Genomic DNA, 18,369 nt, shown 5'->3' with positions numbered 1-18,369 from the left:
AGCAAGGGTGGATTCACGTTCCGCAAGTGGTGTTCCAACGCTCTTCCAGTACTGGAAGGAGTCCCACCAGCACTACTTGGAACGAAATCAGCGTTCAACTTCGACATCGAGGAAAACATCAAAACGCTCGGCATTCGATGGGATCCAGAAGCCGATGTATTCCGTCTGGATGTTTCGATCGTCATCAAACCATCGCCACACTCCAAACGCAGCATACTCTCTTCAATCGCGCAGTTGTACGACCCACTCGGTTTAATTTCACCGGTCATCGTGCAAGCGAAATTGATCATGCAGTTGCTTTGGCTATTGGGACTGCATTGGGACGACAAGGTACCGGACGACCTACAACGAAAATGGGACATCTTCTGCGAGCAACTTGCCAAACTTCAGAACTTCACCATCACGAGGTTCGCATTCATAGCCGGTTATCACCAAGCAGAGCTTCATTGTTTCACCGATGCGTCGGAAGCAGCTTACGGAGCTTGTATCTACATCCGGTCGGAAACGTCTGACGGATCAGTGCAAGTGAGCTTGCTGACATCGAAATCCAAAGTTGCTCCGCTGAAACCCGTCACCATCCCTCGGCTAGAACTTTGTGCAGCACTGCTAGGAGCGAGACTCTACACCAAAGTGAAGGATGCACTGGACATGCAGTTTTCAGCGCGTCACTTCTGGTCGGATTCAACCGTCGTTCTCCAATGGCTACAGGCTCCCGCACGTACATGGAAAACGTACGTGGCAAATCGTGTCGCAAAGATACAGGACGCCACCCAAGGTTCACGCTGGCGACATGTCTCCGGAAGCGACAACCCGGCGGACATTGTATCACGCGGCTGTTCAGTGGACGAACTGATTAGCGATCAACGATGGCAAAACGGTCCAGCTTGGCTACGAGCGCCAAAATCTACATGGCCATCGGAAATCATCTGCACAAACAAAATCGCCGAAGAAGAGCTACGGAAGGACGTCATAACTCTGCCAGTCCAGGTGGTGAAACCAAATGAAATCTTCGAGAGATTTTCTTCATACTTAATGCTTCTGCGAGCCGTCGGCTACTGTCTCCGGTTCTGCAACAACACCCGGAACAAAACTCGACGCATAACCAGCAGAACTCTTCTCGTCAGTGAGCTGACGAAAGCAACTACCTGTCTTGTAAAAATCGTCCAGACAGAAGCATTTCCTGATGAAATTCAACGCTTCAAAAGGCATCAACCCGTATCTACACGGTCATCTCTTCGACTACTGAATCCGTTCGTTGACGGTGACGGAGTGATCCGCGTTGGTGGCCGGCTACAGCAATCGGATGCAGCATACGAGGTACGTCATCCAATTGTCATCCCTGGGTTTCATCCGTTTACGCAGATGCTTCTGGTACACCAACACAGTAAACTACTACACGGCGGCATCTCGCATACACTGTCTGCAGTGCGCGATGGATTCTGGCCATTGAATGGACGCAAGGCAGTCAGAAGCGCCATACGAAAATGTCACGAGTGTTGCAGAGCCAATCCTCATCCAATAGAACAACCAGAGGGTCAACTACCGGTCGACAGAGTGACAGCAAACGACGCGTTCATCTGTACCGGAATCGATTATTGTGGGCCTATCTACCTGAAGCCGATTCATCGGAAAGCCGCGGCTCGTAAGGCTTACATCTGCATTTTTGTTTGCCTCAGCACCAAGGCTGTCCATTTGGAGCTGGTCAGCGATCTCAGCACGGCAGCATTCCTGATGGCTCTTGACCGGTTTGTGTACAGGAAAGGCAGGCCGACCCATATCTACTCGGACAATGGTACCAATTTCATTGGTGCTAAAAACGCCCTTCACGCCATCTACGCCATGCTGAATCACACGAAGAGCAAGGAGCAGATCGACAAACATTTGGCAGACGACGCGATTCAATGGCACCTCATCCCTCCACGAGCACCCAACTTCGGCGGTCTATGGGAGGCCGCGGTCAAGGTGGCCAAAACTCACTTGGTTCGTCAACTCGGCGCAGCATCACTCTCCGAAGAGGAAATGGCGACCGTGCTGGCTAAAATCGAAGGATGCATGAACTCCCGTCCTTTGACACCACTCTCCAGTGACCCGAACGATTTGGAAGCACTGACCCCGGCCCACTTCCTCATCAAGCGCCCGCTGCAGCCACTGCCGGAATTCAACGCCAGCTGTGCTTCCCAGAACCAGCTGGCCAAGTATCAACGTCTGCAAAGGTTCACACAAAGCTTTTGGGATCGTTGGTGCAACGAATACCGCAAGGAGCTTAACATTGCCCACCGACGACAACGCAAAGGATACCAGCTTGCTGAAGGGGACCTGATCATCCTGAAGGACGACCAACTACCGCCAACCCGATGGCCTTTAGCTCGAGTTCTTGAACTACATTCAGGACCTGACGGCATTTCCAGAGTGGCGACGGTGCGGACAAGCTCTGGAATATTCAAACGTGCAGTTAACAAACTATGCCGATTAGAATGTTTAAGTTGAAAAAAATCAATTTTTCAAGGTGGCCGGTATGTTGAGTGACTAACAGAAGAAAAGTTAGAAAATGGCCAAACGCCGAGAATACGTCACTCACAACTAATTTAGAAAGAGAAGGATAGGACACTCAATAAGTTAGGGTAGAAATTTGCGAACTCGCCTAACTATGTATAAAAAGAGTGTTTCACTTAGAAGTGACACACAACGTAGGAAACCTTCGACCAGTGAACATCGCGATCCAGAGATAGAAGAAAATAAACACCAGTTCTTTTCAGAACTTCCAACACGGAATTATTTGTCTTCTTTGCCATCCAGCGCCGTAGCTCTGCGCATCCGCTTCACTGCGTTTGACGATCACCCAACAAGCACCTTCTAAACACCATTTTGCATCGTCTCATTCTCTTTAAAGTCACTTTAAGCACCTTCTAAACACCATTTTGCATCGTCTCATTCTCTTTAAAGTCACTTTAAGCACCTTCTAAACCTCATTTTGCATCGTCTCATTCTCTTTAAAGTCACTTTAAGCACCTTCTAAACCTCATTTTGCATCGTCTCATTCTCTTTAAAGTCACCTTAAGCACCTTCTAAACCTCATTTTGCATCGTCTCATTCTCTTTAAAGTCACCTTAAGCACCTTCTAAACACCATTTTGCATCGTCTCATTCTCTTTAAAGTCACTTTAAGCACCTTCTAAACCTCATTTTGCATCGTCTCATTCTCTTTAAAGTCACTTTAAGCACCTTCTAAACACCATTTTGCATCGTCTCATTCTCTTTAAAGTCACTTTAAGCACCTTCTAAACCTCATTTTGCATCGTCTCATTCTCTTTAAAGTCACCTTAAGCACCTTCTAAACACCATTTTGCATCGTCTCATTCTCTTTAAAGTCACTTTAAGCACCTTCTAAACCTCATTTTGCATCGTCTCATTCTCTTTAAAGTCACCTTAAGCACCTTCTAAACCTCATTTTGCATCGTCTCATTCTCTTTAAAGTCACCTTAAGCACCTTCTAAACACCATTTTGCATCGTCTCATTCTCTTTAAAGTCACTTTAAGCACCTTCTAAACCTCATTTTGCATCGTCTCATTCTCTTTAAAGTCACCTTAAGCACCTTCTAAACACCATTTTGCATCGTCTCATTCTCTTTAAAGTCACTTTAAGCACCTTCTAAACACCATTTTGCATCGTCTCATTCTCTTTAAAGTCACCTTAAGCACCTTCTAAACACCATTTTGCATCGTCTCATTCTCTTTAAAGTCACTTTAAGCACCTTCTAAACACCATTTTGCATCGTCTCATTCTCTTTAAAGTCACTTTAAGCACCTTCTAAACCTCATTTTGCATCGTCTCATTCTCTTTAAAGTCACTTTAAGCACCTTCTAAACCTCATTTTGCATCGTCTCATTCTCTTTAAAGTCACTTTAAGCACCTTCTAAACACCATTTTGCATCGTCTCATTCTCTTTAAAGTCACTTTAAGCACCTTCTAAACACCATTTTGCATCGTCTCATTCTCTTTAAAGTCACCTTAAGCACCTTCTAAACACCATTTTGCATCGTCTCATTCTCTTTAAAGTCACTTTAAGCACCTTCTAAACACCATTTTGCATCGTCTCATTCTCTTTAAAGTCACTTTAAGCACCTTCTAAACACCATTTTGCATCGTCTCATTCTCTTTAAAGTCACTTTAAGCACCTTCTAAACCTCATTTTGCATCGTCTCATTCTCTTTAAAGTCACTTTAAGCACCTTCTAAACACCATTTTGCATCGTCTCATTCTCTTTAAAGTCACTTTAAGCACCTTCTAAACCTCATTTTGCATCGTCTCATTCTCTTTAAAGTCACCTTAAGCACCTTCTAAACACCATTTTGCATCGTCTCATTCTCTTTAAAGTCACTTTAAGCACCTTCTAAACCTCATTTTGCATCGTCTCATTCTCTTTAAAGTCACTTTAAGCACCTTCTAAACCTCATTTTGCATCGTCTCATTCTCTTTAAAGTCACCTTAAGCACCTTCTAAACCTCATTTTGCATCGTCTCATTCTCTTTAAAGTCACCTTAAGCACCTTCTAAACACCATTTTGCATCGTCTCATTCTCTTTAAAGTCACTTTAAGCACCTTCTAAACCACATTTTGCATCGTCTCATTCTCTTTAAAGTCACTTTAAGCACCTTCTAAACCTCATTTTGCATCGTCTCATTCTCTTTAAAGTCACCTTAAGCACCTTCTAAACACCATTTTGCATCGTCTCATTCTCTTTAAAGTCACTTTAAGCACCTTCTAAACCTCATTTTGCATCGTCTCATTCTCTTTAAAGTCACCTTAAGCACCTTCTAAACACCATTTTGCATCGTCTCATTCTCTTTAAAGTCACTTTAAGCACCTTCTAAACCTCATTTTGCATCGTCTCATTCTCTTTAAAGTCACTTTAAGCACCTTCTAAACACCATTTTGCATCGTCTCATTCTCTTTAAAGTCACTTTAAGCACCTTCTAAACACCATTTTGCATCGTCTCATTCTCTTTAAAGTCACTTTAAGCACCTTCTAAACCTCATTTTGCATCGTCTCATTCTCTTTAAAGTCACTTTAAGCACCTTCTAAACACCATTTTGCATCGTCTCATTCTCTTTAAAGTCACTTTAAGCACCTTCTAAACCTCATTTTGCATCGTCTCATTCTCTTTAAAGTCACCTTAAGCACCTTCTAAACACCATTTTGCATCGTCTCATTCTCTTTAAAGTCACTTTAAGCACCTTCTAAACCTCATTTTGCATCGTCTCATTCTCTTTTAAGTCACTTTAAGCACCTTCTAAACCTCATTTTGCATCGTCTCATTCTCTTTAAAGTCACCTTAAGCACCTTCTAAACCTCATTTTGCATCGTCTCATTCTCTTTAAAGTCACCTTAAGCACCTTCTAAACACCATTTTGCATCGTCTCATTCTCTTTAAAGTCACTTTAAGCACCTTCTAAACCTCATTTTGCATCGTCTCATTCTCTTTAAAGTCACTTTAAGCACCTTCTAAACCACATTTTGCATCGTCTCATTCTCTTTAAAGTCACCTTAAGCACCTTCTAAACACCATTTTGCATCGTCTCATTCTCTTTAAAGTCACTTTAAGCACCTTCTAAACCTCATTTTGCATCGTCTCATTCTCTTTAAAGTCACTTTAAGCACCTTCTAAACACCATTTTGCATCGTCTCATTCTCTTTAAAGTCACTTTAAGCACCTTCTAAACCTCATTTTGCATCGTCTCATTCTCTTTAAAGTCACCTTAAGCACCTTCTAAACACCATTTTGCATCGTCTCATTCTCTTTAAAGTCACTTTAAGCACCTTCTAAACCTCATTTTGCATCGTCTCATTCTCTTTAAAGTCACTTTAAGCACCTTCTAAACCTCATTTTGCATCGTCTCATTCTCTTTAAAGTCACCTTAAGCACCTTCTAAACCTCATTTTGCATCGTCTCATTCTCTTTAAAGTCACCTTAAGCACCTTCTAAACACCATTTTGCATCGTCTCATTCTCTTTAAAGTCACTTTAAGCACCTTCTAAACACCATTTTGCATCGTCTCATTCTCTTTAAAGTCACTTTAAGCACCTTCTAAACCTCATTTTGCATCGTCTCATTCTCTTTAAAGTCACTTTAAGCACCTTCTAAACCTCATTTTGCATCGTCTCATTCTCTTTAAAGTCACTTTAAGCACCTTCTAAAGACCATTTTGCATCGTCTCATTCTCTTTAAAGTCACCTTAAGCACCTTCTAAAGACCATTTTGCATCGTCTCATTCTCTTTAAAGTCACTTTAAGCACCTTCTAAACACCATTTTGCATCGTCTCATTCTCTTTAAAGTCACTTTAAGCACCTTCTAAACCTCATTTTGCATCGTCTCATTCTCTTTAAAGTCACCTTAAGCACCTTCTAAACACCATTTTGCATCGTCTCATTCTCTTTAAAGTCACTTTAAGCACCTTCTAAACCTCATTTTGCATCGTCTCATTCTCTTTAAAGTCACCTTAAGCACCTTCTAAACCTCATTTTGCATCGTCTCATTCTCTTTAAAGTCACTTTAAGCACCTTCTAAACCTCATTTTGCATCGTCTCATTCTCTTTAAAGTCACCTTAAGCACCTTCTAAACCTCATTTTGCATCGTCTCATTCTCTTTAAAGTCACCTTAAGCACCTTCTAAACACCATTTTGCATCGTCTCATTCTCTTTAAAGTCACTTTAAGCACTTTCTAAACCTCATTTTGCATCGTCTCATTCTCTTTAAAGTCACCTTAAGCACCTTCTAAACCTCATTTTGCATCGTCTCATTCTCTTTAAAGTCACTTTAAGCACCTTCTAAACACCATTTTGCATCGTCTCATTCTCTTTAAAGTCACTTTAAGCACCTTCTAAACCTCATTTTGCATCGTCTCATTCTCTTTAAAGTCACTTTAAGCACCTTCTAAACCTCATTTTGCATCGTCTCATTCTCTTTAAAGTCACTTTAAGCACCTTCTAAACCTCATTTTGCATCGTCTCATTCTCTTTAAAGTCACCTTAAGCACCTTCTAAACACCATTTTGCATCGTCTCATTCTCTTTAAAGTCACTTTAAGCACCTTCTAAACCTCATTTTGCATCGTCTCATTCTCTTTAAAGTCACTTTAAGCACCTTCTAAACCTCATTTTGCATCGTCTCATTCTCTTTAAAGTCACTTTAAGCACCTTCTAAACCTCATTTTGCATCGTCTCATTCTCTTTAAAGTCACTTTAAGCACCTTCTAAACACCATTTTGCATCGTCTCATTCTCTTTAAAGTCACCTTAAGCACCTTCTAAACCTCATTTTGCATCGTCTCATTCTCTTTAAAGTCACCTTAAGCACCTTCTAAACACCATTTTGCATCGTCTCATTCTCTTTAAAGTCACTTTAAGCACCTTCTAAACACCATTTTGCATCGTCTCATTCTCTTTAAAGTCACTTTAAGCACCTTCTAAACCTCATTTTGCATCGTCTCATTCTCTTTAAAGTCACTTTAAGCACCTTCTAAACACCATTTTGCATCGTCTCATTCTCTTTAAAGTCACCTTAAGCACCTTCTAAACACCATTTTGCATCGTCTCATTCTCTTTAAAGTCACTTTAAGCACCTTCTAAACACCATTTTGCATCGTCTCATTCTCTTTAAAGTCACTTTAAGCACCTTCTAAACCTCATTTTGCATCGTCTCATTCTCTTTGAAGTCACCTTAAGCACCTTCTAAACCTCATTTTGCATCGTCTCATTCTCTTTAAAGTCACTTTAAGCACCTTCTAAACCTCATTTTGCATCGTCTCATTCTCTTTAAAGTCACCTTAAGCACCTTCTAAACACCATTTTGCATCGTCTCATTCTCTTTAAAGTCACTTTAAGCACCTTCTAAACCTCATTTTGCATCGTCTCATTCTCTTTAAAGTCACTTTAAGAACCTTCTAAACCTCATTTTGCATCGTCTCATTCTCTTTAAAGTCACCTTAAGCACCTTCTAAACACCATTTTGCATCGTCTCATTCTCTTTAAAGTCACTTTAAGCACCTTCTAAACCTCATTTTGCATCGTCTCATTCTCTTTAAAGTCACTTTAAGCACCTTCTAAACCTCATTTTGCATCGTCTCATTCTCTTTAAAGTCACTTTAAGCACCTTCTAAACACCATTTTGCATCGTCTCATTCTCTTTAAAGTCACCTTAAGCACCTTCTAAACACCATTTTGCATCGTCTCATTCTCTTTAAAGTCACCTTAAGCACCTTCTAAACACCATTTTGCATCGTCTCATTCTCTTTAAAGTCACTTTAAGCACCTTCTAAACACCATTTTGCATCGTCTCATTCTCTTTAAAGTCACCTTAAGCACCTTCTAAACACCATTTTGCATCGTCTCATTCTCTTTAAAGTCACTTTAAGCACCTTCTAAACACCATTTTGCATCGTCTCATTCTCTTTAAAGTCACTTTAAGCACCTTCTAAACACCATTTTGCATCGTCTCATTCTCTTTAAAGTCACTTTAAGCAGCTTCTGAACCTCATTTTGCATCGTCTCATTCTCTTTGAAGTCACTTTAAGCACCTTCTAAACACCATTTTGCATCGTCTCATTCTCTTTAAAGTCACTTTAAGCACCTTCTAAACCTCATTTTGCATCGTCTCATTCTCTTTAAAGTCACCTTAAGCACCTTCTAAACACCATTTTGCATCGTCTCATTCTCTTTAAAGTCACTTTAAGCACCTTCTAAACCTCATTTTGCATCGTCTCATTCTCTTTAAAGTCACTTTAAGCACCTTCTAAACCTCATTTTGCATCGTCTCATTCTCTTTAAAGTCACCTTAAGCACCTTCTAAACCTCATTTTGCATCGTCTCATTCTCTTTAAAGTCACCTTAAGCACCTTCTAAACACCATTTTGCATCGTCTCATTCTCTTTAAAGTCACTTTAAGCACCTTCTAAACCTCATTTTGAATCGTCTCATTCTCTTTAAAGTCACTTTAAGCACCTTCTAAACCTCATTTTGCATCGTCTCATTCTCTCTAAAGTCACCTTAAGCACCTTCTAAACACCATTTTGCATCGTCTCATTCTCTTTAAAGTCACTTTAAGCACCTTCTAAACCTCATTTTGCATCGTCTCATTCTCTTTAAAGTCACCTTAAGCACCTTCTAAACACCATTTTGCATCGTCTCATTCTCTTTAAAGTCACTTTAAGCACCTTCTAAACACCATTTTGCATCGTCTCATTCTCTTTAAAGTCACTTTAAGCACCTTCTAAACCTCATTTTGCATCGTCTCATTCTCTTTAAAGTCACTTTAAGCACCTTCTAAACACCATTTTGCATCGTCTCATTCTCTTTAAAGTCACTTTAAGCACCTTCTAAACCTCATTTTGCATCGTCTCATTCTCTTTAAAGTCACTTTAAGCACCTTCTAAACCTCATTTTGCATCGTCTCATTCTCTTTAAAGTCACCTTAAGCACCTTCTAAACACCATTTTGCATCGTCTCATTCTCTTTAAAGTCACTTTAAGCACCTTCTAAACCTCATTTTGCATCGTCTCATTCTCTTTAAAGTCACCTTAAGCACCTTCTAAACACCATTTTGCATCGTCTCATTCTCTTTAAAGTCACTTTAAGCACCTTCTAAACACCATTTTGCATCGTCTCATTCTCTTTAAAGTCACTTTAAGCACCTTCTAAACACCATTTTGCATCGTCTCATTCTCTTTAAAGTCACCTTAAGCACCTTCTAAACACCATTTTGCATCGTCTCATTCTCTTTAAAGTCACTTTAAGCACCTTCTAAACACCATTTTGCATCGTCTCATTCTCTTTAAAGTCACTTTAAGCACCTTCTAAACCTCATTTTGCATCGTCTCATTCTCTTTAAAGTCACTTTAAGCACCTTCTAAACCTCATTTTGCATCGTCTCATTCTCTTTAAAGTCACTTTAAGCACCTTCTAAACACCATTTTGCATCGTCTCATTCTCTTTAAAGTCACTTTAAGCACCTTCTAAACACCATTTTGCATCGTCTCATTCTCTTTAAAGTCACCTTAAGCACCTTCTAAACACCATTTTGCATCGTCTCATTCTCTTTAAAGTCACTTTAAGCACCTTCTAAACCTCATTTTGCATCGTCTCATTCTCTTTAAAGTCACCTTAAGCACCTTCTAAACACCATTTTGCATCGTCTCATTCTCTTTAAAGTCACTTTAAGCACCTTCTAAACCTCATTTTGCATCGTCTCATTCTCTTTAAAGTCACTTTAAGCACCTTCTAAACCTCATTTTGCATCGTCTCATTCTCTTTAAAGTCACCTTAAGCACCTTCTAAACACCATTTTGCATCGTCTCATTCTCTTTAAAGTCACTTTAAGCACCTTCTAAACCTCATTTTGCATCGTCTCATTCTCTTTAAAGTCACTTTAAGCACCTTCTAAACCTCATTTTGCATCGTCTCATTCTCTTTAAAGTCACCTTAAGCACCTTCTAAACACCATTTTGCATCGTCTCATTCTCTTTAAAGTCACTTTAAGCACCTTCTAAACCTCATTTTGCATCGTCTCATTCTCTTTAAAGTCACCTTAAGCACATTCTAAACACCATTTTGCATCGTCTCATTCTCTTTAAAGTCACCTTAAGCACCTTCTAAACACCATTTTGCATCGTCTCATTCTCTTTAAAGTCACTTTAAGCACCTTCTAAACACCATTTTGCATCGTCTCATTCTCTTTAAAGTCACTTTAAGCACCTTCTAAACACCATTTTGCATCGTCTCATTCTCTTTAAAGTCACTTTAAGCACCTTCTAAACCTCATTTTGCATCGTCTCATTCTCTTTAAAGTCACCTTAAGCACCTTCTAAACACCATTTTGCATCGTCTCATTCTCTTTAAAGTCACTTTAAGCACCTTCTAAACCTCATTTTGCATCGTCTCATTCTCTTTAAAGTCACCTTAAGCACCTTCTAAACACCATTTTGCATCGTCTCATTCTCTTTAAAGTCACCTTAAGCACCTTCTAAACACCATTTTGCATCGTCTCATTCTCTTTAAAGTCACTTTAAGCACCTTCTAAACCTCATTTTGCATCGTCTCATTCTCTTTAAAGTCACTTTAAGCACCTTCTAAACACCATTTTGCATCGTCTCATTCTCTTTAAAGTCACTTTAAGCACCTTCTAAACCTCATTTTGCATCGTCTCATTCTCTTTAAAGTCACCTTAAGCACCTTCTAAACCTCATTTTGCATCGTCTCATTCTCTTTAAAGTCACCTTAAGCACCTTCTAAACACCATTTTGCATCGTCTCATTCTCTTTAATGTCACTTTAAGCACCTTCTAAACCTCATTTTGCATCGTCTCATTCTCTTTAAAGTCACTTTAAGCACCTTCTAAACACCATTTTGCATCGTCTCATTCTCTTTAAAGTCACTTTAAGCACCTTCTAAACACCATTTTGCATCGTCTCATTCTCTTTAAAGTCACTTTAAGCACCTTCTAAACCTCATTTTGCATCGTCTCATTCTCTTTAAAGTCACCTTAAGCACCTTCTAAACACCATTTTGCATCGTCTCATTCTCTTTAAAGTCACTTTAAGCACCTTCTAAACCTCATTTTGCATCGTCTCATTCTCTTTAAAGTCACCTTAAGCACCTTCTAAACCTCATTTTGCATCGTCTCATTCTCTTTAAAGTCACTTTAAGCACCTTCTAAACCTCATTTTGCATCGTCTCATTCTCTTTAAAGTCACCTTAAGCACCTTCTAAACACCATTTTGCATCGTCTCATTCTCTTTAAAGTCACTTTAAGCACCTTCTAAACACCATTTTGCATCGTCTCATTCTCTTTAAAGTCACTTTAAGCACCTTCTAAACACCATTTTGCATCGTCTCATTCTCTTTAAAGTCACTTTAAGCACCTTCTAAACCTCATTTTGCATCGTCTCATTCTCTTTAAAGTCACTTTAAGCACCTTCTAAACCTCATTTTGCATCGTCTCATTCTCTTTAAAGTCACTTTAAGCACCTTCTAAACCTCATTTTGCATCGTCTCATTCTCTTTAAAGTCACCTTAAGCACCTTCTAAACACCATTTTGCATCGTCTCATTCTCTTTAAAGTCACCTTAAGCACCTTCTAAACCTCATTTTGCATCGTCTCATTCTCTTTAAAGTCACCTTAAGCACCTTCTAAACCTCATTTTGCATCGTCTCATTCTCTTTAAAGTCACCTTAAGCACCTTCTAAACACCATTTTGCATCGTCTCATTCTCTTTAAAGTCACTTTAAGCACCTTCTAAACCTCATTTTGCATCGTCTCATTCTCTTTAAAGTCACCTTAAGCACCTTCTAAACACCATTTTGCATCGTCTCATTCTCTTTAAAGTCACTTTAAGCACCTTCTAAACCTCATTTTGCATCGTCTCATTCTCTTTAAAGTCACCTTAAGCACCTTCTAAACACCATTTTGCATCGTCTCATTCTCTTTAAAGTCACTTTAAGCACCTTCTAAACACCATTTTGCATCGTCTCATTCTCTTTAAAGTCACTTTAAGCACCTTCTAAACCTCATTTTGCATCGTCTCATTCTCTTTAAAGTCACTTTAAGCACCTTCTAAACCTCATTTTGCATCGTCTCATTCTCTTTAAAGTCACCTTAAGCACCTTCTAAACACCATTTTGCATCGTCTCATTCTCTTTAAAGTCACTTTAAGCACCTTCTAAACCTCATTTTGCATCGTCTCATTCTCTTTAAAGTCACTTTAAGCACCTTCTAAACCTCATTTTGCATCGTCTCATTCTCTTTAAAGTCACTTTAAGCACCTTCTAAACCTCATTTTGCATCGTCTCATTCTCTTTAAAGTCACTTTAAGCACCTTCTAAACCTCATTTTGCATCGTCTCATTCTCTTTAAAGTCACTTTAAGCACCTTCTAAACACCATTTTGCATCGTCTCATTCTCTTTAAAGTCACTTTAAGCACCTTCTAAACCTCATTTTGCATCGTCTCATTCTCTTTAAAGTCACCTTAAGCACCTTCTAAACCTCATTTTGCATCGTCTCATTCTCTTTAAAGTCACTTTAAGCACCTTCTAAACACCATTTTGCATCGTCTCATTCTCTTTAAAGTCACTTTAAGCACCTTCTAAACACCATTTTGCATCGTCTCATTCTCTTTAAAGTCACTTTAAGCACCTTCTAAACCTCATTTTGCATCGTCTCATTCTCTTTAAAGTCACTTTAAGCACCTTCTAAACACCATTTTGCATCGTCTCATTCTCTTTAAAGTCACTTTAAGCACCTTCTAAACCTCATTTTGCATCGTCTCATTCTCTTTAAAGTCACTTTAAGCACCTTCTAAACCTCATTTTGCATCGTCTCATTCTCTTTAAAGTCACCTTAAGCACCTTCTAAACCTCATTTTGCATCGTCTCATTCTCTTTAAAGTCACTTTAAGCACCTTCTAAACCTCATTTTGCATCGTCTCATTCTCTTTAAAGTCACCTTAAGCACCTTCTAAACACCATTTTGCATCGTCTCATTCTCTTTAAAGTCACTTTAAGCACCTTCTAAACACCATTTTGCATCGTCTCATTCTCTTTAAAGTCACTTTAAGCACCTTCTAAACCTCATTTTGCATCGTCTCATTCTCTTTAAAGTCACTTTAAGCACCTTCTAAACCTCATTTTGCATCGTCTCATTCTCTTTAAAGTCACCTTAAGCACCTTCTAAACACCATTTTGCATCGTCTCATTCTCTTTAAAGTCACTTTAAGCACCTTCTAAACCTCATTTTGCATCGTCTCATTCTCTTTAAAGTCACCTTAAGCACCTTCTAAACACCATTTTGCATCGTCTCATTCTCTTTAAAGTCACTTTAAGCACCTTCTAAACCTCATTTTGCATCGTCTCATTCTCTTTAAAGTCACTTTAAGCACCTTCTAAACCTCATTTTGCATCGTCTCATTCTCTTTAAAGTCACCTTAAGCACCTTCTAAAGACCATTTTGCATCATCTCATTCTCTTTAAAGTCACCTTAAGCACCTTCTAAACCTCATTTTGCATCGTCTCATTCTCTTTAAAGTCACCTTAAGCACCTTCTAAACACCATTTTGCATCGTCTCATTCTCTTTAAAGTCACTTTAAGCACCTTCTAAACCTCATTTTGCATCGTCTCATTCTCTTTAAAGTCACTTTAAGCACCTTCTAAACCTCATTTTGCATCGTCTCATTCTCTTTAAAGTCACTTTAAGCACCTTCTAAACCTCATTTTGCATCGTCTCATTCTCTTTAAAGTCACCTTAAGCACCTTCTAAACACCATTTTGCATCGTCTCATTCTCTTTAAAGTCACTTTAAGCACCTTCTAAACCTCATTTTGCATCGTCTCATTCTCTTTAAAGTCACTTTAAGCACCTTCTAAACCTCATTTTGCATCGTCTCATTCTCTTTAAAGTCACCTTAAGCACCTTCTAAACACCATTTTGCATCGTCTCATTCTCTTTAAAGTCACTTTAAGCACCTTCTAAACCTCATTTTGCATCGTCTCATTCTCTTTAAAGTCACTTTAAGCACCTTCTAAACCTCATTTTGCATCGTCTCATTCTCTTTAAAGTCACTTTAAGCACCTTCTAAACACCATTTTGCATCGTCTCATTCTCTTTAAAGTCACTTTAAGCACCTTCTAAACACCATTTTGCATCGTCTCATTCTCTTTAAAGTCACTTTAAGCACCTTCTAAACCTCATTTTGCATCGTCTCATTCTCTTTAAAGTCACTTTAAGCACCTTCTAAACCTCATTTTGCATCGTCTCATTCTCTTTAAAGTCACCTTAAGCACCTTCTAAACCTCATTTTGCATCGTCTCATTCTCTTTAAAGTCACTTTAAGCACCTTCTAAACCTCATTTTGCATCGTCTCATTCTCTTTAAAGTCACCTTAAGCACCTTCTAAACACCATTTTGCATCGTCTCATTCTCTTTAAAGTCACTTTAAGCACCTTCTAAACACCATTTTGCATCGTCTCATTCTCTTTAAAGTCACCTTAAGCACCTTCTAAACACCATTTTGCATCGTCTCATTCTCTTTAAAGTCACTTTAAGCACCTTCTAAACCTCATTTTGCATCGTCTCATTCTCTTTAAAGTCACCTTAAGCACCTTCTAAACACCATTTTGCATCGTCTCATTCTCTTTAAAGTCACTTTAAGCACCTTCTAAACCTCATTTTGCATCGTCTCATTCTCTTTAAAGTCACTTTAAGCACCTTCTAAACACCATTTTGCATCGTCTCATTCTCTTTAAAGTCACTTTAAGCACCTTCTAAACACCATTTTGCATCGTCTCATTCTCTTTAAAGTCACTTTAAGCACCTTCTAAACCTCATTTTGCATCGTCTCATTCTCTTTAAAGTCACCTTAAGCACCTTCTAAACACCATTTTGCATCGTCTCATTCTCTTTAAAGTCACCTTAAGCACCTTCTAAACCTCATTTTGCATCGTCTCATTCTCTTTAAAGTCACTTTAAGCACCTTCTAAACCTCATTTTGCATCGTCTCATTCTCTTTAAAGTCACTTTAAGCACCTTCTAAACACCATTTTGCATCGTCTCATTCTCTTTAAAGTCACTTTAAGCACCTTCTAAACCTCATTTTGCATCGTCTCATTCTCTTTAAAGTCACTTTAAGCACCTTCTAAACCTCATTTTGCATCGTCTCATTCTCTTTAAAGTCACTTTAAGCACCTTCTAAACCTCATTTTGCATCGTCTCATTCTCTTTAAAGTCACTTTAAGCACCTTCTAAACCTCATTTTGCATCGTCTCATTCTCTTTAAAGTCACCTTAAGCACCTTCTAAACACCATTTTGCATCGTCTCATTCTCTTTAAAGTCACCTTAAGCACCTTCTAAACACCATTTTGCATCGTCTCATTCTCTTTAAAGTCACTTTAAGCACCTTCTAAACCTCATTTTGCATCGTCTCATTCTCTTTAAAGTCACCTTAAGCACCTTCTAAACACCATTTTGCATCGTCTCATTCTCTTTAAAGTCACTTTAAGCACCTTCTAAACCTCATTTTGCATCGTCTCATTCTCTTTAAAGTCACTTTAAGCACCTTCTAAACCTCATTTTGCATCGTCTCATTCTCTTTAAAGTCACTTTAAGCACCTTCTAAACCTCATTTTGCATCGTCTCATTCTCTTTAAAGTCACTTTAAGCACCTTCTAAACCTCATTTTGCATCTCATTTAAAGTCACTTTAAGCACCTTCTAAACACCATTTTGCATCGTCTCATTCTCTTTAAAGTCACTTTAAGCACCTTCTAAACCTCATTTTGCATCGTCTCATTCTCTTTAAAGTCACTTTAAGCACCTTCTAAACCTCATTTTGCATCGTCTCATTCTCTTTAAAGTCACTTTAAGCACCTTCTAAACCTCGTTTTGCATCGTCTCATTCTCTTTAAAGTCACTTTAAGCACCTTCTAAACCTCATTTTGCATCGTCTCATTCTCTTTAAAGTCACTTTAAGCACCTTCTAAACCTCATTTTGCATCGTCTCATTCTCTTTAAAGTCACTTTAAGCACCTTCTAAACCTCATTTTGCATCGTCTCATTCTCTTTAAAGTCACTTTAAGCACCTTCTAAACCTCATTTTGCATCGTCTCATTCTCTTTAAAGTCACTTTAAGCACCTTCTAAACACCATTTTGCATCGTCTCATTCTCTTTAAAGTCACTTTAAGCACCTTCTAAACACCATTTTGCATCGTCTCATTCTCTTTAAAGTCACTTTAAGCACCTTCTAAACACCATTTTGCATCGTCTCATTCTCTTTAAAGTCACTTTAAGCACCTTCTAAACCTCATTTTGCATCGTCTCATTCTCTTTAAAGTCACTTTAAGCACCTTCTAAACCTCATTTTGCATCGTCTCATTCTCTTTAAAGTCACCTTAAGCACCTTCTAAACACCATTTTGCATCGTCTCATTCTCTTTAAAGTCACTTTAAGCACCTTCTAAACCTCATTTTGCATCGTCTCATTCTCTTTAAAGTCACCTTAAGCACCTTCTAAACCTCATTTTGCATCGTCTCATTCTCTTTAAAGTCACTTTAAGCACCTTCTAAACACCATTTTGCATCGTCTCATTCTCTTTAAAGTCACTTTAAGCACCTTCTAAACCTCATTTTGCATCGTCTCATTCTCTTTAAAGTCACCTTAAGCACCTTCTAAACACCATTTTGCATCGTCTCATTCTCTTTAAAGTCACCTTAAGCACCTTCTAAACCTCATTTTGCATCGTCTCATTCTCTTTAAAGTCACCTTAAGCACCTTCTAAACCTCATTTTGCATCGTCTCATTCTCTTTAAAGTCACTTTAAGCACCTTCTAAACACCATTTTGCATCGTCTCATTCTCTTTAAAGTCACTTTAAGCACCTTCTAAACCTCATTTTGCATCGTCTCATTCTCTTTAAAGTCACCTTAAGCACCTTCTAAACACCATTTTGGATCGTCTCATTCTCTTTAAAGTCACTTTAAGCACCTTGTTGAAAGAGTATTTCAACAGAAAAAAGCAGACACTTGATTTTAAGTTCACTTGCACGAGTGGCTAAAACTTTCGTGCCTCTTTATTCTCTATCAACGACAATAACAATGGTCGCGCCGCTTATATACTATGCCGGTTTAGTTAGTTTTTTCGTTCAGGTTGTACTACCAGTTTCGGTGACACTTGCGTTTTGACGGCAGCTGTCATGCCGTTGCTTTGTTTTGCAACATTCTCCCCCCAGTGGATCATCACGATGCTCCACTAACTATGTGTTGCTGCCGTCTATAATAACCTGTCTGTTTTCTGCTTTGACCATCTCAATGAAACGTCCCTCCGGACAGTGGTTTCGGGGCAAACCACTATTTACGACTAGCACTACGCCTTGCAGGGGATCAACTGTTTGGAACCTCTTCGTGCGTCTTGTCAGGGTAGCTAAATATTCTGCCGCCCACTTTTTCCAGAACATGCTTGCGTTCCTTTGTGTTGCTTTCCAGGACGATCGTATTGCGGCCGGCGAGTCATCGAAGGGTACCAGCGGTTCCTTTACTACGCGAACCAGGCGCTCCCAACAACCGCCGAAGTGGGGTGCAGTTGATGAGTTGAAGGTCCACCTTCCCGCGCTGCTACATGAAACGTGAAAGGATGAATAGCGCTGGGGTGCAATGTTGAGTGGCAAAAGGAATTTTATCTCCTCGCACCACGCGGGGTTGGCATCGTGATGTAGAATCGGGCAGGACACTCGCGAGACTAGCATCTCTTGACTAAGACGACCATACATACAGTCACTGGACCTTTCCTCAGCCGTAGCACCATCACGTAGCTCCACAGTAACGGCGATGTTGC

General features: G+C 39.2%; 1 protein-coding gene across 1 annotated transcript; it reads left to right on the top strand.

The window, feature by feature from the left end:
- Positions 1–49: 49 nt before the first annotated feature.
- On the top strand, positions 50–18,164 carry LOC131292818 (uncharacterized; the record flags this gene model as incomplete). Its single annotated transcript, XM_058320902.1, has 2 exons — positions 50–2,418; positions 18,021–18,164. Coding segments are annotated over 2 exons (2,513 nt in total), but the record flags the coding sequence as incomplete, so codon positions are not given.
- Positions 18,165–18,369: the final 205 nt, after the last annotated feature.

The sequence above is a fragment of the Anopheles ziemanni genome, unplaced genomic scaffold, assembly GCF_943734765.1.
Source record: "Anopheles ziemanni unplaced genomic scaffold, idAnoZiCoDA_A2_x.2 U_122, whole genome shotgun sequence".
NCBI classification, from domain to species: Eukaryota; Metazoa; Arthropoda; class Insecta; order Diptera; family Culicidae; genus Anopheles; species Anopheles ziemanni.
The sequence above is the reverse complement of the archived record's forward strand: the minus strand, read 5'-3'. Positions and strand labels throughout refer to the sequence as shown.